At 41.9% G+C, this 23,331-nt stretch overlaps 1 protein-coding gene across 15 annotated transcripts in view; it reads right to left on the bottom strand.

Moving 5' to 3' along the window:
• ptprsa (protein tyrosine phosphatase receptor type Sa) overlaps nt 1–23,331 on the bottom strand; it is a 223,126-nt gene that overhangs the window by 12,019 nt on the left and 187,776 nt on the right. For 10 of the 15 annotated variants that reach the window (XM_005730285.1, XM_005730287.1, XM_005730290.1 and 7 more), the window contains 7 exons: nt 18,916–18,963; nt 15,178–15,275; nt 12,740–12,863; nt 9,837–10,012; nt 7,195–7,314; nt 2,403–2,557; nt 1,320–1,605 (listed from right to left, as the gene is read on the bottom strand). In XM_005730285.1, the coding sequence (XP_005730342.1) occupies nt 1,320–1,605; nt 2,403–2,557; nt 7,195–7,314; nt 9,837–10,012; nt 12,740–12,863; nt 15,178–15,275; nt 18,916–18,963 (1,007 nt within the window). The remainder of the gene's footprint in view (nt 1–1,319; nt 1,606–2,402; nt 2,558–7,194; nt 7,315–9,836; nt 10,013–12,739; nt 12,864–15,177; nt 15,276–18,915; nt 18,964–23,331) is intronic. The other 5 variants (XM_005730292.1, XM_005730293.1, XM_005730300.1 and 2 more) reach the window with 1 other exon arrangement.

The raw sequence follows: 23,331 nt of genomic DNA, 5'->3' as shown, positions 1-23,331 counted from the left end.
ACTTTCTAATATGCCATGATGTCTCATAGATGGTCAGCTAGATTGATGCCCGGTGGCTGTGACGAATTGCAACGGCTGTATAAAGGAAAAAGTACACGATGCCAGCTAATATCCCCCCGCTGTAGCAGTCACCCAGTCTCCCCATCGCAGGATTCAAGGGTTTATGTTTTTCCTTTAATAAGTCACCCCTCTGTACGTAAACACTATGCTTTGCTGTCTTTCTCACCTACTGCTTTTTCATTAATTTTTTCTTTCTTAAAACCGAAAATCCGTGCTGCTCTGAGCCAAAAAATCCTTTGTCTTGCCCCTGCTAGATTAAACCCAATTTCTTAGCCTAATCATATTATTGCAAAATCCTCAAAAATGAACAATGTGGCCCAACAGCAAAGGGCTTCTTATTTCTCTTTTCTAGCTCTGGAAAAAAAAAATACTACACCTCAATAGCATTGTGTACCTAAATGATGAAACGTTTTAAGTGAAGCACAAGAAAGTAAAGGAAATTTGTTTTTTAGTCACCTGTTACTTGGATAGCATCCGTAAAAAACTGACAAATAGCTGCCATTCAAATAAGGCAGTTTAAATATACCTTCTACAGTGATGCTACACTGTATAAACTGCATCTTCACTCAACTAAAATGTTATTCTTTCAGTCCCCCCACCCACCCAGGCAGTGACAGCAACCATCCAATTTGTCTCTTTCCTAGTCTCCTAATTTAGTTTCACAGCTTCTTGTCAGAAACACAGATGCTGATAGTTAAGAACCACTGAAAAAGCACCAAAACAAAACAAAAAAAACCCAAATCAAAATACAAAGAAACGCATTATCACAAAGCAAAGAGCAATGACTGAAACCAAAAATTAAGCACACTGCAAATAATGATGAAGAAAAATCTGAAAAGCAATGAAATTGGATTTGCATCCAGAATAACTGCTGGGAAGATAAAGCTGGCAGCTAGGCTTATTTAAAAGGCTTACAGTGGCTTAAAACAAGGTGTCAGAAAAACATACCGGTGCCGTCTTCATTATTTAGTTATGATAAGGACTACAGAGAGGAAAGTTAATGTAGACATTGATCTGTGGCTGCTCGTTATTTCCCACTGTCTTGGCAGGTGACTCTGAGGAAAAACTCCAAGCAGGCTCCCTGATAATTTGCATGTCTGACCCCAGCAGAAGTTAAAGTTGATCGGTATATGTAGTTAGGGCTCATTAATAAAGAAACAACAACAACAAAGCAATGTGTAAAACCCTCTAATTCCAGTGCATAGTGCACTTAAAATGGTCAGAAGGTTATTAAGGTTTTATAGGTTTATTTCCTATACCTTGAACTCCAGCTCCATGCCAGTGACGTGCTCACCGCTCTCCACCTGTGCAAGCTTCTGGATGTAAGAATACAGGCTCCGGGCAGCCACCTCAGTGTTTCCGCAGGCCACCGCCTCCAGCAGTGCGTCATGAATGAAGCTGTACTGGTCTTCGGTCTGCACCATGTAATTCCGCTGCGATCGCATAAGTGTCACATGGCCGTAAATGTCGACCGTCTTCTCGTGCTTGATCCGCTCCAGCATGGCGTCGATGACGATGAAGCAGCCCGTCCGGCCTACGCCCGCACTGGAGTAAAATTAAAAAAAAAAAAGATACAAAATTACTTTGTGTTTTGGCATTGAATATTTTCAGTGTAATTCACTGTGCCATTATAATGTTTTATATACAGCAAGTCCTGTAAGCTCTGTTGTGAAGTCACACTTTGCATAATTGAATAGGAAGACGCAAAGAGAGAGATGTTATGAAAGCTAAGAGAGGAAATAAATAAACAATAAAGGAAAATGACAAATAGAACAACAGGAGGACAGTGATGGAGACTGGGCGAAGCAAGCCGTCAAATTTCAATTTTATTGTGTAGTGCTTTGGACTCACTGAAGTCTTCTTATCTTGACAAAAAGGAAGGTTTCAATTTGAATAAGCCATCTGAGAAATACCACACGTAAAAGGAGGAAGAGCTAAGGAGTGAAATGGGAGACGCAAAGGAGATGGGAAGGGATTACTTTTGAGGCTTTTTGACAGAAAGAGAAGAAAAGAAAAAGGTGGAGAGAATGGCAGCAGGGAAATAAAGCACAAATTAAAGAGAAGGCTGCTGTGACCAATTGAAAATAGAAGAGACAGAGGTCATTTGGGAAAGAGAGTATGCGGTGGTGTAAAGTGTGTTACGTAACCTATAATAGCAAGTATGCAGGTAAAGCCTGCCATTCTGTTGGCTCACGGACACACAATGACCTAATAACAACTGCATTACTGAAGCTGGGATTTTCCATATGCTGGGCTTGACTTCATTTTTGGGAGACCGGCTGGTGCAAGAACCACTCCTCGGTTCCTTTGAAGCACAAAAGTGAATCAAATTACAAACCGACCTGCAGTGAGCAATGATTGGTCCAGCGTCAGGCGGATTGCAAGTCTTCACCCTACGGAGGAAGGCCAGGAACGGGGTTGGGTACTCTGGTACGCCGTGGTCAGGCCAGGCGGTGAACTGGAACTGACGAACCTCCCGCTTCTCACTCGAACCATTCTGCATAACACACAGAGAGGCTGGTTGCACTGTGTTTGCACTGGGTCATTCAGTAGCTTTATTGTTGGTCTATAAACCCAAATGGTGTCTTGATAACGGTGCTGCTTTGTGCAACTTGGCTGTTACAGAGAGATGTTGTACAGTGAGACCACAAAACATTCAGAAAGCTGACATACTGACATATTTAGTGGATACACCTGCTTACTACAAAGATGGGATTTCAGGTCAAATAAAAAGTTGCACTTTGTAGCCTTGATGAGTAAAATGCACTATAGTTTAGGTTAAAATCATCTATGATGAAATGTTTTCAACACATGCAGCTCATCAATGGCTTCAACAGTAAATCTAATAGAAAAGCTGGGGGACTGCGTAAATTGTATTGATTTGGAAATCATTTAAACCCTGTCCTTGCTGGACTGTCTCACCGAGTTAAAATTGTGGATGAAGCAAAGAAGTGGACCTCTTGAACCTCACTCGTCTTGGCCCTCCAAAACACGGGGCTGATCACACATTTGATAAACAGATAAATGCTGTTGCTACAGTTAGTTTCTTCTACCCGAGGCAAAAGGCTAAGCCCTCTCTCTCTTTTGCTAAGAAGGCAAACCATGCTTGAAAAAGAAGGCACTGGACTTGTTCAAGTGTGTGAGGATGTTTCACCTTTCATACAAGAGGTTTCTTTAGTTCTAAAAGATTTTTCAAGCTCCTACGACTACCATGACCTGGATGACTGAGAGCCTAGACGGACTAGTTCATACCTTCATTTCACCCAGGCTTGCTTTTTGGAGTAGTTTTTATTTGAGAATCAGGCAGGCGCTGCGTTCTCCTCTGCAACCAAAATGCAGCAGCTCAAGTCCTGACAGGCACCTGCAAGCGAGCTCGTATTTCCCCTGTTTTTGGATGTTTTAACTACACATTCTCTGAAATGATCATTGAGATCAGCTGACCAGATGCTTCTGGTCTTACTGTGAAGCAGATTAAAGCATAGAGGAGACCTGGCCTTCTCTGTAGATGCCCCTTAACTTTGAAACAGCCCGGGCCCTTGAAATGAGCACCTCAGCAACACTCGACATCTTCAAGAGCCGCTTGAAAACTCATTTTTATTCCTAGGCATTTAAACCAGACCGAGGCTTGGCATCTGTTTTTCCTCTGTCTACTTTTCTGTACTATGCCAGTTTAGTTTAGTTGTACAACACAGAGACAAAATATCAAAGACTGAAAGTGGAAAAAATTCAAAAAAGGTTGAAACAAGGGTCCTGAAAATGGTCATAAATATAACTGGGTTTAATAGAAGCATCCACTGGAGTTTGTGAGTAGGTTTTTTAGCAGTTTAAGAATAACTCAGTAACACAAGACTAAGTGTCAGTGTAATTGCAGTGTAATACTGCAAAGAATGTGCCGCTTTCATAGTCTCCAGTACAAAATACATTAAAAAGGGACAAAGCTGAAAACCAGCTACAGTATAAACTTAGAAATTCTGATCACTTATCACTGATGTCCTTTAAAGGGGTTTGGGTGTTCATTAAAGCGCATGGACATTACGGACACAGGAAATGCAGTCCGTCCATCCATCCATCTTCTTCTGCTTATCCGGGCAGCAACCTAAGCAGAGAAGCCAAGACCTCCCTCTCCCCAGCCACCTCCTCCAGCTTATCCACCAAGGTGCTCCCAGGCCAGCCGAGAGATATAATCTCTCCAGCGTGTCCTGGGTCTGCCCCGTGGCCTCCTCCCGGTGGGGCAAAACACCTCACCCAGGAGGCATCCTTGTCAGATGCCAGAACCACCTGAACTCGCTCCTTTCGATGTGGATGAGCCGCATGCGGCATGCTGTGAACATCTTATTATTGCAGAACATTTTGAGAGGCTCAAAACCCATCCTCTCAAGCAAGAATGGGAAAACATGTTTGTGTTTGGGGGCTGAGCTGCAGTTTTGAGAGCTCAGTGTTGTTAAAAAAAGAAAGAGGTGATGCAAACCAGTGGTAAACACGCCCCTGTCACGATTTTGTTTTGAAATGTGTCGCTGGCATCCCATTAAATAAAATAAGCGTATATTTAAACATTTTACAGCTGTTTAAATCCGCTCTCAATTACAAAATGGGCTTTGCAGTTTTTGGGAAATCTTTTTCTTTCTTTTGATCATGATTTTACACAGTTTGAACTTGTTGTTGTAGTAGATATCATTTTCATGCTGATCAGCACTGATGTGCGTGTGCTCATGTACTCATTGTTGTTGCTGAGAACACTCGGGACATGATACAAGCGGCAAACACTCATATTACACACCCGTTTGACAGCTCCTGTCATAAAATCCACTATTGAGGCATCAAAACTGGGATCCAGAGGAAGAATTTTGTGAAGGACAAGAAGAAAGAGACTGAGAGAAAGATCAGCCTCGCATCTTCCTGTCCGCTTCCCCCTCCTCACAGAAGATCCTCTAATGTAGGCACTGTTTGCATTTCAGTGCAGTGCTTCTACTTGCCTGACAGAGGGAATTTTTCCTTGCTGAATAAATGAATAAATGAGTGTGGTAATTAAAAGCAAACTGACCTACTTCTTGTTTTCCTTTTTTTGGACATTCCCCATTTCTGGAGTTGGAAGACAGGATGAATACGACTGCTACCTGGCTGCTGGTTTTAAAGTCTTTTTTTTTTGTCAAGAATTTATCAGCGGACACAGTCCTGCGTCACTGTAGGATACACATACATATAGATATGTACCACAGCAGCTGCTTTGTGAATGCGCCGTGGGTTTGTCTGTGTGCCTCTGCCACCTGATTCTTCACACAAATTCAACAAAGTGAAAACAGCTCAGTGAGAAATCCCGGCAATGGCTTCAGGTATAAGCAAGAGGGAAGAGGGTGAGCAGAAAAAAGAAGAAAGCACCGGCGGGTGTGATAGAGGCTGAGAGCGGCAGAATGTAAATGGCCCTGAATGTCAACCAGCTTTAAAGCGCCACGGCTGCTGATACGTTGCTATCTTTACTGTCACTGGTTTGCCTCAGCATCCATCGTTCCATTGACAATTCAGGTAAAAAAAAAAAAAGTCAACAGTGACTTAACACTGGTGTAATCTTGGCAAAAGGAAAATTCTGGAAATGTCTAATCCTTCCAGTGGCTGGTTCAGCTCCTATCACAGAACCTGTCTTTGCAGGTTCTGTGATAGGGCTGCGAGTGAGAACAGGGTGCATGTAATGTATGTGTGCTGGTGCGGTAATAATACACTGGTTTGTGTGTGGCATCATATTTATGCATGTAGCATTTCCGATATTTGTGCAAAAGCATGAATGCAAGCTTGGATGTGCAAAATCTGTCTTGAGAATGTGCTCATTCACATGGAGAAAGTGCACTGCAATACGTCATATGAAATATCTTAATTAGAGGGAATACACACTATGCCTCCCCTCTTATTTTAGAGCATTTTACTATTATAAAATTATAAAAACAAAAACGTGATTATAAAAACAGTTTCTTTAAGCATCCCTTTCACATATTGATATGAATGAAACAGTCGCGTGTTCCTGCCACTAACACAGTACACAACAAACCTTTCTGCCTTTTAAAGTCAACGCAGATGATTACTGGAGTAATATCTTATTTGGGAAATTAATACACCGTAACATTGCTCTGTCATAATTGAATCACATATGAAGAGTCACATATCTAAATGGACTCTTCATGCCCCTTTAAGCAGGAGATTTGTGGTAAAAGCACATCTATTTTTAGTCAGGATTTGTTATTATAACAAGATCATAATGGTTAATGGATATTTGTTCAAATACTATCATTTTTTCTGTCAACCTCCCCAGTAGCTTTTCAGACGTATCGATAAAGATATTTAAAATTGCTTCTTTGTATCAAGGCACGGGTCCCGCAGCTTCTGATGTAGCTCTTCTGCTTTTAGCATATAAACGTATAGTGTTATTTGAAGACAACCATGCTATTACTTGCTAAATTTGATAAAAACAAAACAGTCTGTTCAATGCGATCATGTTTTTTTTTTTTTTTTACTTGTTTTTAAAAGCTAGGTAAGTAAGATTATCCTGTTATGATCATTTTTCATTTGAATAAATATTTTCCCCGCTTTTTTTTCCTCGTTTATGAGATTGCAGTCTTTGCAGTGAGCATAGCTCTGAATATCTGTGCAGGGCTGTGTGTGCGTGCACAGAAGCATGAGAGCAGTCTGCCAATTATGTATATTGAGTTTCTCTTCTGCTCACTTTACCTAAGTGCTCCAATTTGGCAGATGCACATAAACAGATGATCTATTGAGGAGAGCGAGAGAGCTGTGCAAGGTAAAAAGGGCTGGACTGGGAGGACAATAGAAACAAAGGGTTTTATTTGTACATATCTTCGCTTTAAGCAGAAAAATACCATGTGGTTTATACCAATATTTTCAATGTTTATGCAGACCTTGTGCTTGTATTTCTACAAGGCGTGTCCTCTGGACTATCACTCTCTTTGCTGAAAAGACATTTATGAGGACGCTGCTATTCATTTTTTGAACCATTTAAGATAATGGCTGTAATTCATTTGCTTGGACATGTTTGCACATCACTTTTGAATTGACAAGTACTGTTTATCAAACATAAGACAGGAGTACAAATAGTAGTGTGTAGGCGAACAATGTGAGGAACCATCTTACCTTGTGCAAAGAGAAAGTGCGCACGCAGAAAGTGGCCAATTCTATTGTGTCCAAAAGGGTCACTTGGGTCATACCGTAGGTCTCTGTACCTCGACTTGGCCAGTATTGATCACACTTAATCTGGGAGAGAAAGAGAGGCATTAGCTACAGCATGAAAAACCTCACGGACATAAAAAGGCACGGTTAGGACATTTTTTAAATCACATTTATTCGTATCATGGCGTGCTCTCGCAGCAAGCTCTCCTTTGGACTGAAACAGTGCAGTGGTGACAGAAACACCGGGGCAGCTTCTCTATAATTCACATCTGAGAAACAACATTATGCACACTGAACAGATGTGCCTGTCACAGCGACTCCAATCTCACTGCATAACTTTACCAACCTCACACAAATCCAGCCTGCTTCCTTCCTTGCCTTTTTCTTAAAACAAAACATATTCAACAGTAATGTGAAACACAAGGAATGTAATTGAAATCTCGGGAACTTGATGACTTTCCATAATCACAGCTGCTATAATTTCAAATCTTCATACGGAAACCTGGACACTTTTTAAAAGTTTATTAAGGAAAAAAACAAAACAAAACAAAACAAAACACTTTTTAGAGCAAACCCTTGATTTGTTGTGACTGTTAACATTTTTTCTAGTCCTGTGGCACTACACACAAGCACACAAACCACGTCAGTCCACCTAATAAAGATTCATTCAATATGGGGTGTGATGTGCCAGTGGACATCTGATCAGATGTGACAGCTTGTGAGGGAGACGCTGCTCTCCAGTTTTCTCTCCCATTTCCTGGTCGAGCTGACACTCGAGCTCCAGCACCCGCTAACCCTGATCACGTTTGACAGGAGTGGAATGCGCATGTCAGGATGGAAGGTAGGTAAACAATTCAAAAGAGGACGGAGAAAGGGAAAATGAGTGGAGACACCTGGGGTGAGTGAGCCTGATGTTGACACAGGTTTGACTCGACAGCACGAAACATCATGGTTGGCTTTTTGACATTTAGACAAGTCGACTCCTCGAGAGGACTAAATATTATCACGGCGGACTCACTTAAGTAAAAGTATCAATCCACTGTGAGAAAAAAAAATCCTTTACAGGAAAAGGTCCTGCACTGAAAATGGTAAGAATCACAGAAGCATGAGAACAAAATGTAAAAAAATTAATTAAAAGTATTCATCATGCAGCAGGATGATTTCTAGCTAAACTTCCAAGTGAATTATTATTACATTAGTGGATTATTATACATGCACCCACTGGTCACTTTAATAGGAACATCATGCTAGTATGGTGTTGGGCACCCTGCTGCCTGTATAACTGGCCCAATTTCTTAGGGCATGGATTCAACAAGGTGCTGGAAACATTCCTCAGAGATTGCGGGCCACACTGACATAACAGCATCATGCAGATCATCATGGCTGCACAGCCACCATGTGAATCTTTCATGCATCCCAAAGGTTGTGAAGTGGTGACTGTGGAGAGCATTTGAGGACAGTGAACTGTCACGTTGAGATGATTTGAGCTTTATGACATTATTTTGCGCGTTATCCTGCTGAAAGCACCATGATCACAAAGGGATGGGCGTGATCAGCAACAATGTAACAATGCAAAGAGCAACTGTTACATTACTATTCCAAACATGAAAAAAACCCACTACCAAACACCCCACTCCCATTTTAAGTGCAATGAAACATAATGGTGTTTTAGAGCTAATGGGATAAAGTTACATTTTATCAGCAAAATATATTGCCTGGGCAAGTTTATGCAACTTCACGTACTTAAATGTTAGTCTCCTCTCTTATTCTTAGAGATGCAGTGTCTCAACTGCTGATATCCCATAATGTGTACCAAATAAATGACAGGTGCAGTCTCATTTGCAGCAGTGATTATCATAAACTGCGTTGAACGCTATTCCCCCACCGCCAAATATTTAAGGTTTTCTTTAATGTAGTCTTATTTGTCATTTCTAAGCTAGGACCCAGTTCCTTCACACATTACAAAAACAGGATGCTGAGCTTCCTGAATCTAAGCCACTGTTCTCTCTGGATCGTTTTCTCTCTATATTCTACAATCAACAGATGGCTGTAGGAGAGACTGGTCGCAGGTACTGCAAATACTCTACAGCACTCTAGCACTCCCGTTCTTAAAATTTCATTTGAGCTTCCTGCACTAAGCAGTCTAAGTTCAACAACTCGCTATGCTCTCTGGGACATGCAACAGCTTGTGGTTTCTGCTGCAAATAAGGAGAGAAAACAGAGCTAAGCCTGTGAAGGTACTCCCAGTGGATACGCAGCCTTACTTATCAGATGTGCGCAGGTAGAGTGTCTTTGAGTTAGCTCTGCTTTATCAGCCTCCCCAGTTGCTTTAACCACCCCATTCAAATATCTACAGTTCTCTGAAAGCAATCTATCCCAAGAAAATGAAGTCTGATTGCCTACCAATGGAGTTCAGTTATGCAACTGGGAAATCAATGTAAAGCTGTGCCATTTTCAGCAGCTGGTTGTTGTACTTGGTTGTGTAATGCACTGATTTGATTCCAAGGCTTATTTAAAAGAAAACATCATTTTCGAGCGATTTGTAAGGTTGGGGGTTTAAAAAGAAGCGTACAGAAAAGCAGCCCAGATATGCCGAGTGGACCTACCCGCGACTTCTCTTCCAGCCGGGTCATCATGACAATAGTGGCTGCTCTCTGTTCCCACACCATCCTCCAGAAGTCTCCAAATGTCTCTGGTAAAGGTCCTTGGGTGGCAATGTAAGCATTCTGCTTCCTGTAGCCATCAATGTAGTTAGCGTTGATGTAATCGCTGCCTGTTATACCTACACGTAGGCAGATAGAGGAAAAAAAAAAACAGAGATTAAAAGATGGAACGTGTACCTTTGATGGCTTTTCCTTTATTATTCTTTTTCCAAACCTCATTTATCAGACTTTTTCATTAACACAATTATTATCACGCCATCTGCCTCAGTAAATCCCAGTTGTCACACGCACTGACACAGTTCCCAGCCAAGGAAGGAGTACGTGTAAATGTGAAGACCAGAATGAGGCAAGTCAGGAGAATTTGGCTGAATTCCCGTAACATTTCCCAAACTGTCCAAACTACAGTGGCAATGTCTTTCAATATGCTGTCGACCACGTCAGCTTCTAAGAAACTTGTCAGGAAAGGGGTATTATCACCTGATGATAATAAAAGCCTTTACTCACTTGTAATTTATTATGTTACTAATACATATTTATTGAGTTTTAATAATTTACTTATTACACCACTGAAGTGTAAGCAGCTTTCTACACTGAGGTTCTCTTTTATTTTTTTGGATTACGAAGCTTAATTCATGCAGTATTGTGCATCTATTAGCAATTTACTATGTTTTTATTAACAGCTAATTATGCCTTTTGCAGTTCTCCCATCTGTAATGATCACAAACCAGATTTCTGTGCGCTTTTAAATTAATTCAACACATCTGTCACAATATTCTATCATTTTTCTTTTCTACGTTTGTGGCTCTTTCCAGGTTCCCCCCTGTTTACCACCACAACAGACCAAAAAGATGATGGAAGATAGTGGAAAGTAAAACAGCTTCTCAGCCAACATAGCTACGAGGTAGATTTAGCTTCAGTCCCCCTGAGCCTGCCACCATGCTGTGATATACACCGGTCCTACTAAATCTAGCTAGAAGGAGGTCTTTTGCTGTGCAGAAAGATCTGAAATGTTTTTAATGCACAGGATTGTGTAAATGTGCTCACAAGTCAATGTGCCCTTGAGTTTAAAAAGGAGTCACTAAAGGACAAAATGCTTTAAATGTTAACAGGATTATCTTGTGATTGGAGTGTCTTACATCGAGCGTCTGGCAGTGATAAGGCAGAGCATCACCCATCTTCATTTACCAACTTCTACAATCTCTCCATTTGAGAAGAGGCTTCGGCATGACAGCATCTGTGTGTCGGAGAGTCATGTCTCTTTGACATCTGACATCTCTTTGCTCAACAATGAAAAACTCGACCGGACTCGTTTAAAAGAGGCGACTCGGTGAGGGCTACGGCCCGGGCGGAGAGGAAGGATGTAATATACAGAGGAAGGGAGAGACCGAGCGAGAGGCAGAAAGAGCAGGGAGGGTGAAAAGACGAAAAGAAAGAACAAAGAATCGAAGTAAAGAAGAGAAAAGAAAGTCAAATGTCATTAAAACGGATACCACGTTGCACAATTTGACTGGGCTGCCTTGGCTTTAGTCATAGCTAAGTGAACAGAGAATGGTGGCGTGCATGAATTGTTCTACTGCTGCGACTAATAGCAAAATCACTGCAGTGTAAAATAGAAATTTCAGACTTGATTAATTTATGTATTTATGGACGAGGCATTTTATTTCCCTGGGATAATTTTGTTATGCATGTTGCTGCACCCTAAAATTGGACTGACTACTGCAAGATACCCAAATCTAGCCCGAGCAGTTATTTCACACAAAAGGAGAGGACTCTGGAGCAGAGAGTTTGGCATTACTGTGAAGGAGTCGGCAGCTCTTCTGGTGATGCAAAGCCAGAACAATGTCAGCAGTGAAGGGTGACTACCTCTGACAATGTCCCTTGAGATTTAGGAGTCAGAGGAAGAATTTTTCTGGCTCTGAGATTCTCACCACCGTGTCTATAGGCAGCTAGAGGGAAGTCAAGACAGGGGCGTAGATGTGATGAGACAAATGGGACACTGAAAACACTGGTTTAACTCCCGACTCGGTTTGAGTGTGAGATCTAAGCGCTTGGCCTAAAGATGAGCTATAAAGAGGCCTTGCCTCACCCCCCAATTTGCCTCTGTAAACTGCTTAGCTGGTCAGTAGCAAGCTGAGCTGGAAAAATGTCCAGAGTTTAAAAATCAGCACATTTCACTTTTCTTCCTTTTCTACATAGAAGTTATACAGTAAGCATATATGGTGCTTCACACGTTTATTAGATAAGTATTTCACAATACTTAGAAATCTGTAGAAAAAAAAAAGAACAGGTTTAAAGATAAAAATGACTGAATTCAACATTTTTTATACCCAAACTTGAGCCGGCACAGTGGACTTCTTTAAAATTCAGAATCAGAATATTTTATTAACCCCTAAGGATGTGATGTGTTTCAATCATTAAAACCAAATCTGCTGTTCAGTAAACAACTGGAGTTTGGCAAATCCATTGAAAAATATTAACTGTATTTGTATTTCTGCATTAAAGCACCTGTGCATACTGGTGGATAAACAATTATGTTTACAAACGTATGAGTTGAAAGCGAGAAAAAAAGTCCTGACCCAAAAAATATCTCCCTCTATATTTTTCAGTGGCCCTAATCCTGTTCCATAATCTAGTCAAGTTTTGTCCCGACGGATTAAATTGCTAATCTATCCCATTTAAATCCACGCTGCAATAAGAAACACCTTTCCACTCGGCTGATTATTTAACATATTCTGCTTTTTTACTGATAACTTACGCTGAATCTGTGTGAGCACTTATCAAACAGCAGCGATACGAGCTCATGTCAGAGGTGGCGAAGATGTGCGGAGCATGAGGCTGAAACTTACCCTCTATGGGAGCCAGGATGACACGTGAGTGGTCGTAGGCGATGACGTTGGCGTAACGATTCTTGGGCTTGTTCACCTCCAGGTTGGAGTGCTCCCAGGTGAACTGCTGGCCTGGATCAATAGACTGACGGGGGTGCAGAGACAGGCAGAACATGCACATGTAAGGAAGCAATCAAAAGGAGCCACGAGAGAAGCTGAGTAATAACAATACAACCTCCGTGCTATCACAGAAAGAAGAGCGGAAGACGGGGGAGGGAGAGATAGAAAGGTTGATTTCCCTGAGAGAAAGAAGAACACGGTATCATTACAATCTGCACGCCGACTGGTTCTGATACAGCAGCCGCACGTGGTACTTTATCAAGATCATTAATGCGCGGGGGTGCATAATGACAAATAACAATATTGATAAAGGCGACGGCTCTTCCCCCTTTGACAGGAGACTCGTGGAATGAGCCTCGACACTTGGGTGAAAGACAAATTCAGCTGTCTCTTTAAAAATACGAGAATTCTAGATAACTATTCCGCTCCCTCGCCAGGATAATTAAGTATTCCATTATGAGCCGATGTTTGCTCATAGGCGTCTGGTGCCGTGTTGGCATGGGGATGGAGGCTTGAATGATATTTGCAGTTGGGGCTGGAGAGAGTGAGAGAAAGAGAGACTGAAGCTGAAACTGAGTCCAATTGGAAACCTAATTTAACATGCAATCAGCACGCAATCATTACAGCAATGAGAGATTCCCTCTGTTTTAGCCTCATCTGGCTTTTTTCCCCCTTTCTAGCCTCTAGCCTTTTTCGACATCCCCGTTTTCCTTATCAGCACGGCTCCATCTTCAAACTCTTCCACTTTTTATCTACTGTCTTCTCTCTGAAGTTTACTATTAAAGAGTCCTCCACCTCTCCCACTCCCTATATTTTTCCTTTCAGATCATCTTATGACCGACTAAGTGTGAGTATTCATGTATTCATGCATAAAAAGATTGGGGTCATTTCTCTCTTAAAAAAAACTCCCAACTCTCCCTCAGTGCAAAAACCTTCAAACAACATCCGTGTATTTCACATTTCAATATTTTTTTCCACAAATGACATTTAAGAAATTTGTAAATTAAAAAAAAAATCGGCAAAATATTTTCTCTTGTAAAACTAGAATTTCTCCCCGTTTCTCCTCCTTTTTACCGTGATGATGGCTGAAGATGAATGACAGCTCGTGTCCACGTGACAGGCTTGGCAGGACGACGCCTCCTGAGCGCCTGACAGCAGACAGATAAACTCTGCGGCTTCAGTGTCATCACGCAGAGCCGCGGTTTGCCTTCCTCGCTTCCGTTTGTACTTGAGATTATCTTCTCTTCATCTCCACTCTCCCGCTTTCTCTCCCCTCGCTGAATCCTCATCATTAACCAAAACTTCTCTACCTCATCTCTCTCTCCCTTCTCTCCTCTCTGCCCTCTTCCCCTCCATTTTTTCCTCTGCTCGCACATCCCGCCTGGCTAAAAACCAATCAGTCAAAGCCCTGTAGAGCTGTGCTTGGCAAGCCGGGGCGCCGGCACGAGCAGCCATTCATCAAGAAAATAACAAAATTAAAATTACACTTCTCTATTTAATTTGGTCATTTATTTTTCCTGGGGGGTGGTTGTGCGAAAGGGGCAGGCGGACCGAGGGAGAGAAGACAGAGATGAGCTGGTGGTTTAAGGCTCTCTCAACACCAAGTAATTAGAAGTTGAAGTTGCAGCAAAGCGTCAACTTTGGCGTCACGTTTCTCGTCTCTCTTCCCCTGCAGAACGGAACAAGCTTGTCCATTTGGTATATAGCCCGGATGTGGATTTATGAATAATAGATACCCAAGAAATACAGGATTGCTATTAGAAGTCGTTATCCGCCAACATCCACCAGCGGGCATGATGACGGCAATCTGTGCTGGTGTACCCGCTTCCCACCTTAGCCTGGTGTGCAGCGAGACGACAGGCACAGTGATTTAGGGATGGTGGGGAGGGGATATTGCTTGTATGCAAACGAGAGCTGATTCAGCGCTCCTGATTTCTAATCAACTCTGGTGTCATTTATAACCGCTGCGGTCTCAGAGCTCAGACAGCTCAGTTATCCCCTCTGCACACAAACATACACACACTCCCACACATACCATGTTAAAGCCTGAGTGCCAGTGTGCGCTTTTCCCAAAATCACATTAGCAGAGGTCTTTCTTTGCCATGTGGAGGCTGCTAATGTATGAGATACTTGTTGTAAACACTGTAATTGCTCAAGTAACACCAGCTACAACACGCACATACGCAAAACAAGCAGAAAAGAAAGAATTCAAAAGAAGAAGCACGCGACACTAGAGCATACCGGATGAGACTGTCCTTTTTTCCCCCCAATGAAAACACAATTGGACAGAAATCAACACTGTAAGGCAACTTTCACGTTTGAATCGTTGGCCCACCCACCTCATATTCCTGGGAGAGTTTGAGGTTGTCGTTGGCCTTGAGAAGTTCTGTGTGTTCAGCCAGCTCTGAGATAGGGATAGGAGGATGATTCATCATACCTGCTCGCCAAAAACATAGAGAGACATTCCACACAAGGGAAGAAAGGAAAGAAAGTGTATCAGTACAGCACACGGGACACTGGTTCTAAACATTCACACATGCCATTTAAAGTACAGGTAACTTGTTTTTTGATCTTTGCTTAAATAATGAGGGACAATGGGTTTTAGTGATGAGGAAGCTTGAGCAGGACATTGTGAATGTTACACACAGTAAAAAAAAAAAGCAAAGAAAAATGTGCTGACTGGTGATGTTATACGCACTTGATTGGACCAGGCCAGAGCTCAAAAATAGCCAAGTTTATCTTGCGGGGCTGATTGATTATTTGCCAGAAAGGGTTGTGTTATACACCCGCAGACCAAATTGTAATTATTCCCACTGCAATCACGATGCTGACGGACAGGTGGACCAATAGGAACAAAAAGTTGCAGAGCGTAGCCAGTTATAGCTCAAACATTCAGAGGCATCAATAATTGTGATAGCTTGGGAAATTAGTTTAACGTGACATAAGAGGAACAACAAAAGGTTTTGATGGAGAGATCAGACAAAGGAGCCCCACAAATCATCACAAAGACCCCCATTTTGGTCTTTCAATCAACAGAATGCTCATGTTGACAAAATTGCCTTGAACTCCTCATTAGAGACAATCAAAAGTAACATTTGCTTTCAGCTCGACTGCGATCAACAAGAGATGATTTGAATAAAAACCTCACAACTCAATGGGAATACTGTTGAGTCGTTGAATGGTCTCGATCAAGTAGGACATTTCAAATTTAAGTTGACTTAGTTGTTTTTCACTAGCTGTACATGGAACCCACGGTGTTAGCGCAGCCTTAATCTGCAGTGCTCTGTTTGTGCAGCGTTGTTAGCACGGCGACCACTTTTCACTGCTGCCTCTATAAAAATCGTATTCTAGAATCGAGCCCTGACCTGGGGGGGCTTATAGGAAGGGAGGTGTGAGAGGGATCAGAAGGTTTAGGAGTGTGAATGATGCTGAGTGACACAGTGAGCTGCTCCATTTCAGCCTGCTAGTGCAAAGATAGCCTTTTCCTTCATCTGCCGCTTTGCTCGGCATTAGCCGAACACTATCTCAATGACGAATACCCCAACGGTACCTTCCAATACCAAAAACAGGCAGTCCAACATACACTTCCACCCCTCCCCAAAAATCCTACTGCTTTTCATCCCAAGGCATTCACTAAAAGTACAAGCTTTTTTAAATGGGTGGGGAAAATTGTGTTTTTTTTTTCCTCCTTGCTTCAATATCCACTGAATATTGTGTTGCAGCTACTATAATATTATCAGCACTGCTGTGCACTCCAGTCGCTAATCCATTTAGAAGCATAATGCTGAGGCCATGTAATGGAATATGGCGCAACTGTAGATTGTGGCTCTGTCCCTGCACGCCGACTGGCAATACTTAGCACTTCCATATTTTTAAACACAAGGCCTCTTTTCCTGCAGAGCATTGAGGTCAAAAGTCAACAAAATGTTGACACCACCTCAGAAAAATTCAGGGTTAATTGGGCATGCAAATCGGCATAATCACATTAACCATCCTTAACTTTCCCTTTTATACGATGCTTAATACCCCCCTCCAATGTTACGGGGGGTCACCCGTGTTTTGTTGCGCTTAAGGGGGGCTGGGACCCAACTCTCTGTGCTGACAGTATTCATTAGTGATGGTAATTTATTTTACACTGATATAACAATGTGGCAGTCTCAAGTACATAAAGATTACAATGTACACATGAGACAAATGGACGCCGTGGCATCTTCTGGGCACGGACACGGACATGCCGTATTAACAGTCTACTTTACAAAAAATGCAAACCACTTAAATGACAAACTTAATAGTTTCCCCCTATTCTTAAAGCCCATGTTGAGTTTGTGTTTCAATTAAGCATGTTAATTGCAAACCTTAAGGAAACCTTGTCGGGTAATAGCAGAACTGTTTGTTTATTCATACTTGAGTTTTCTCAGTGAGATAACAAAGCTCTGCGGCGGCGCTTTGGAATGAGCCGAGGTTATTAACGGCTTCTGCTGTAAGAATTCATTACGATGGATATCAAGGAAGGAGAAAAAAAAGGAAAAAGAAGATGAAAAATGAAATTTGGTTGTCAGTTTACTAGCCTCGCTTTCAAAGGAAAACCCTATCAGACGCTATGAGTGAAATAAGTAAATGTGTTCAAACGAGGGGCCCTTACTTCTCTTTGGGAAAACAAGAGCAAGAGGTTGTTTGAGGGGAGATCAAAGACTGTTTGTGTTGGGGTTTGTGCACGCGTGGTGTGTGTAGTTTTCTTTTCATGTGCACGTATCCCAATTTGTGTGTGCGTGTGTTATCCTTTTACAGTTTTTCTTAAAAAAAAAAAGTGACCAGGGCATTTGTTTACCTCAACTGGAGGAGGTAAGAAGCACTTATTTGCAGAAGGCTTATATAAGAGCCTGATGTAAATATGCAATTCAATTTGTTTGATCAGCATAATTAGTACTGTTTGCTTTTTGGTGCCTCATTTTGCTAATAAAATATAATATAAACTACGTGCTTTATGCTCCAAACAAATGAATCTACCACACCTGAAGGCGCGCTGCAATGTTATTTCCCAGAAAATATTTAGCTTCTAAGCTAAACTTGACTGTTAAGCTTACCCAAGCAAAGACAATCAAGGGCGAATTGCTGTTCTTTCTTAACCTAACTCTGAAGCAGTCAGCCCCCTCTCTCCCACAACGCTCAATCCCAAAGCTTCCCCCCCCCCCCCTATCTATCTACTATCCTATTTTTCTCCCGCTGTAATCAACATAGTGATTAGTAAACACACGTCACAAAAAAACATCTAATTACACACTTCCAGTCTCCTGATCTGCAGTCGATATGCCTGAGAAATATAATCATTCTTTTCGAAAAGCCAAGCCGGTCTTTCCAAAAGCCTATTTATGATGTCGCGTATTTCCATTTTAAAGAGTCGACGTCTGCCTGTGGATAAGCAAAGAAAATAAAGAGGGAAAACTGGGGGAAGAGTAAAAACCAGAAACTCCTTTTTTTCTTTCGGGTGATTCTTTTGTGGTGAGCAGGAGAGGGGGTGATCAAATGTCGAGCCATTGTTTGCCACTGCTTTAATTAATTCTGCTTGTTATCTCTGAGCACAGAAAAAGACCCCGTTGGTTCAGAATGGAAATGGAGCAGTGGTGGTGAAGGAGGAGGGAGACGGGAGAACAACAGCTTGGAGGTAAGGATTGGGAGGAAGAGAAAAAGGAATAACACAAGTTGTATTTGGGAAAAAAAACCTCCACTTATTAACCAGCTATACATGAGCGGAAGTGATCGCACAGGTTATTTATGCATGGTAGATTAATGCACAGCCAACAGCCCGAGTGAATATTGTGATCCAATTAAAGGGAAAAAAAAAAAAAAAAACACACCCTGGTGGACCAATAGAAACAAACATAAAATTAATTAGTGCTCAAATTTTGCTGCATCATGTGAAAAAACAAACAAATGCAAATGATGTATTTGGAAATTGAGGCAAGCGGTGCTCAAATACCTAAAACAAAATAAAACACACACACACACACACACACACACAAAAACCATACGTATATAAAGAAAGCTGGTACGCAAACTCTGAGAGCATAGTGACTAACTTTCATAGTCAAAATCTGCTTCACTCTGAGGACTGCTTAGACCAGAATCTGTGAAGGACAGCAGACATAAAGGAAATGGTTTCAAAAAGGCTGTAATGCAACGCAAAATGCCATGTTAACAGAAAATATGAAATGTGCAACATAACACAAGGGCATGAAGTAAAACACAAGGGTAATATTACCTCAGTTCATCCCACAGGGTGGCCTAAATTATGTTATTTCAGTTTTCAGGCCAAACTGACACACAGACGTGATAAAGTAGGGCAAACATTTCCAAATCTTAACACAACTTCCCGTCCACCACCAATTAGCAGTCAGTGCCAGATTCCCACTTGGGGGCCGACTGGTTGGCTGAGGGTGTCAGCCTCTGTGGGCCCGTGGAAAAATTTCGTCTGCCAACCCCCATATCAGCGGCTATAGAGATCAGCGATAAGAAAATTGATTTGCTATATTTAAGCCTTTATAAACAGCAGTTGGAAAGGCCCCATCCGGAGGACTGTGAGGAAGACAGAGAAGGGAAAAACAGCTTATGTTTGCTGGTGAAAACTAACTCTGAAAGGTTCCTTTGTTTGTGGCTTCATGCCAAAGCACCAGGAGTGAAAGGTGTGGAAAAGTGTCCGCATTCTTGGCTGACAGCTGTGGAGCCGGAGCTGATGGGAGTCAGAGCTCCGAGGAGGGTGGTGACGGTTCAAAATCTTATCTGCTCCAGAGTAGAAATCCTCCGGGGCTCCAGCCGGCCGATATTACGTCCGTGTAGACACAGGTGTCCCCGACCGTTCAAGCAGAAAGGAGCCATCTGTGACAGTATTAACAGGACATGCGGCCAAGAGATGGCATGTGATGGGATGTGTCCAACCTGCCCATCAAGCAAAGAAAAATAGATTTTGCACAGGCTGAAAGCTGTCATCAGAGTGATAGGGTCGATCGCGTAATACAAAGATGGCAAGTTTTATCCAACTGAATCGAGATATTATGTTCAGCTTCACGTGTAAGAAGTGAGAAATTAATGGAACGGAAACAAGATTAGAAGACTTACAGGCTAAAGCGGGATTTTATTAACGAAAACAAAAACAAACAGTTACGCTTGAGTCTCCAAAATATAGCTGCAAAAACAAGCATTCATGGCTTTACATTGACGTCTATAGGAGACAAGACGTCACTGCAGTGATGCAAAAGGAGCGCAGTGAGATGAAGACATTGAACATCCCCCTCTCCCTAATTGATTTGTGACAATGACTAATTAAACCTAGTGGGTGGTGCTCTGAACCGCTGTCTCTAAACGTCATTCATCACAGCATGAAGAAAGTACAGGCATGTCTGATTATGTTCATACGGAAGTGTGTGTTATGTGTGTGTTTCCATAGAACTGTGAACGGGAGGACTTGGCCGTTCAAGTTGTTGTGATGTGAGAGTGATGCTTCTTTTGTAGATAAATATAGTGAAGAACATATGTATTATTTTATATGCTGTATGCAGAGGTTTTCTTTTGTTACATATTTGTCACACTCGCACGTTCTAGATAACCAAATGACTTTCAATATTAGACAAATATGTAAGAAAGGAATTGCACCCCCACAAAAACCTTGATAGATCATAAATTTACTGTGAATAACAACAGTTTTTGGAAAGCTGATTTCAGTTTTAACAGCCACAACAAGACTTGATTACTGCTAGACATGCTGAATCAATAAATCCATTAAAAAGAATTTGTCTGACAAAGTGAGGTAGGCTAAAAGATCTGAAAAAGCAACACATCGTGCCAGGGTTTAAAGAAACAACTGAGAAACAAAGCCATTGGCATCTATCAGTCTGGAAAGGGTTACGAAGCTATTTCTAAGGCTTCGTGACTCCAGTGAACCACAATGAGAGCCATTATCCACAAATGGAGAAAACAGAATGAAGTGTCCCAGAAGCGACTGGCTCACCAAAATTACTCTAAGAGCACAGTGACGACTCATCCAGGAAGTCACAAAAGAACTCAACATCTAATTTGCACCTCACTTGCCCAAATTAAGGACAGTGTTCATTATTCAACATTATAAAAGAGACTGGGCAAAAGTAGCATCCATAATGAACAAAAAGAACACAGGCCTGTCTCGCATTTGTCAAAAAAAAATCTTGATGAAGACTTTTGGGAAAATATTCTGCGGACTAACGAGACAAAATGTGAACTTTTTGGGAAGTCTGAGTCGCGTAATGTCTGGTGTAAAGCTAGCACAGCGTTTCATAAAAAGAACACAACACCTACAGTGAAACATGGTAGTGGTAGTGTGATGGTCTGGGGCTGCGTTTGCTGCAAGATTGTTTTTGATTTTTCATTAAATGGAAAAGTTCCATCGCTGCTGACATCAAGAGCATGGCACGGTCATGTTGATGCAAGAGGTGCCAAGTCCAATCAGCACGGGGTGCCCGGTACAAGCCTTTTCGGCCACTTTTTAGCACCTTCACGTTAAAGTTGTGATCATTTTCATCAGCAACCTAATGACTAAACAGGAGTTTTAAAAAGAGAAGAGTCCACAGTTTCCAAGACCCAAGAGGGAATACAAGTTTAGGATCACGACCAGGAGGAGGGTTGCTGTTTATTTTTTCCAAAATTTACTGGGTTGTGTGCTGAGTTCAACTTCTACTCATGATGGGTCTAATGGAAGACATTGAGTGCAAAGGTCCTGAAATGTGGTGCAATTACAATTGAGTGCTACATCAGGACATCAGGGCTGCAGCAGCAGAACAGTGTGATGCACTGAAGAATGCGTTCAGAAAGTGTTCCAAGCATGGCAGCTGCATTGGAGGCAGTGTGTCACAGCCAAAGGACTTCAGATAACGCTGAGGGATGGTGGTCAAATTCAAATCATGTTGCCGCAGTCACAGAACATTTTGATCATACCCCATATGACCCTCGGGAAATCGAACTCATCACATGAAAATGTTTATTATAAGTACATTTAATTATTTCTTTATTGCTAGTTGGAGCGTTGTGATAATCATTAACTATTGTAGGAAAAAAGCTTTAACTTTAATATAAAGAAGAGTAGACAAAGAATAAAATGATGAAGAAAAATAAGCGAGCACTCTGGGCGAAAGGGAGGGCTTAGCTGCAGATAGACAGTAGATATCCACCGAGTCGTGATGCTTCATTACTTTGGCCCCATTTGCCAATTAAACCCTAGGCACAATGGAAGTTAATGACAAAACAAGTCACTCTGTGCCCCAAGGAGTTATGGGATGTCATTGTGAGGCTGTCATATCACCTACAGGCTTTTAAGCATACATGGACAGGCGTGCACAAACACACAAGATGTGCGCACTCTCTCTGAAACATGATGCCTGTTGGAAGGCTAATCAAAAACATATTTTATGTTCCTCAGCACTAGGGGTCAGCGAGCACACATTGCCGACATGGCATATGCTCGGCTGGATTGGAGAGGCCTTGGATAACTGCACGGGGAGTATGCTCATTTGAACAATGGTCGCTATTAGCTGATGGGGATGTTCACAAATGCTCACCGGCCCACTTAATTGGGCTAAAATGTCCATTTAAATTAAATTCCCCGGGTGCGGAGATAACGACAGCGTCCAATTCTGCGGAACAACGGCGAGGCTGTGGAATGAGAATGCTCGTCGAGTATAAAGACAAGTCTTAACATATACTGGTGACTGTTGTATAAAAGAGGGCAAGCATTTGTAATGAGAGTGACTATTATTTAAGGAAGGCTGAAGGACAGCGGTAAGCACAGGAGAAAATCTCAAAACGTAAGAGCGGCCACTATAACATTGTGGTTACAGAAACCTCTGATAGGACTCTGAATGCCAAGCAAGATAAAGATGGGAACAGTAGCATTTCTCTGTAAGTGTCTCTGTGAGTCTCCTTCCTTCTCTGTCCTCTGATGTAAAGAAATCTCTCTTTCCTTCGAAGATACAAACTCAAGGCGGCATGTCCGGGCTGAAGAGAAATGCTTTATTTTGAAATCTGAGCCTTTTGATGGAGCAGAGACTGGCCATGGATGACAGATGGATTTCCAAAAAAACATCCCGGCTCGAAGACAGAAAGACGGCAGGCAAAAAAATAAACGAAGAAATAAAATAATAGAAACAAGCAGAAACTAGGTTGGGTGTGTTTATTCTACTTATGGAGAATTGTCTCCCTTATTAGCTGTTTGTTTGGACCAATCTGTACAAAGGCTACTTAGATACATAGCGAGCTTTTATGCTACAATACATTTGGAAGGTAACTGGCCGACAGATGTGCCGCCAACTGCATTTTTTTTCTTTGCACACCACAGCTTGTAACTGGACACTGAAACTTAACTGAAACAAAGACAGCATAAGAAAAACACTTCCACTGCGGCTAAGACCAGAGTCAACAAACCGTAGATGTCAGTGTGGTCAAATTACAGGAGGCTTGATGATAAAAAAAAA

The sequence above is a fragment of the Pundamilia nyererei genome, unplaced genomic scaffold (assembly GCF_000239375.1).
Source record: "Pundamilia nyererei isolate P.nyererei 1_Seehausen unplaced genomic scaffold, PunNye1.0 scaffold00036, whole genome shotgun sequence".
In the NCBI taxonomy this organism is placed as follows: Eukaryota; Metazoa; Chordata; class Actinopteri; order Cichliformes; family Cichlidae; genus Pundamilia; species Pundamilia nyererei.
Note: the sequence above shows the minus strand (reverse complement) of the source record. Positions and strands in the feature narration are given on the sequence as shown.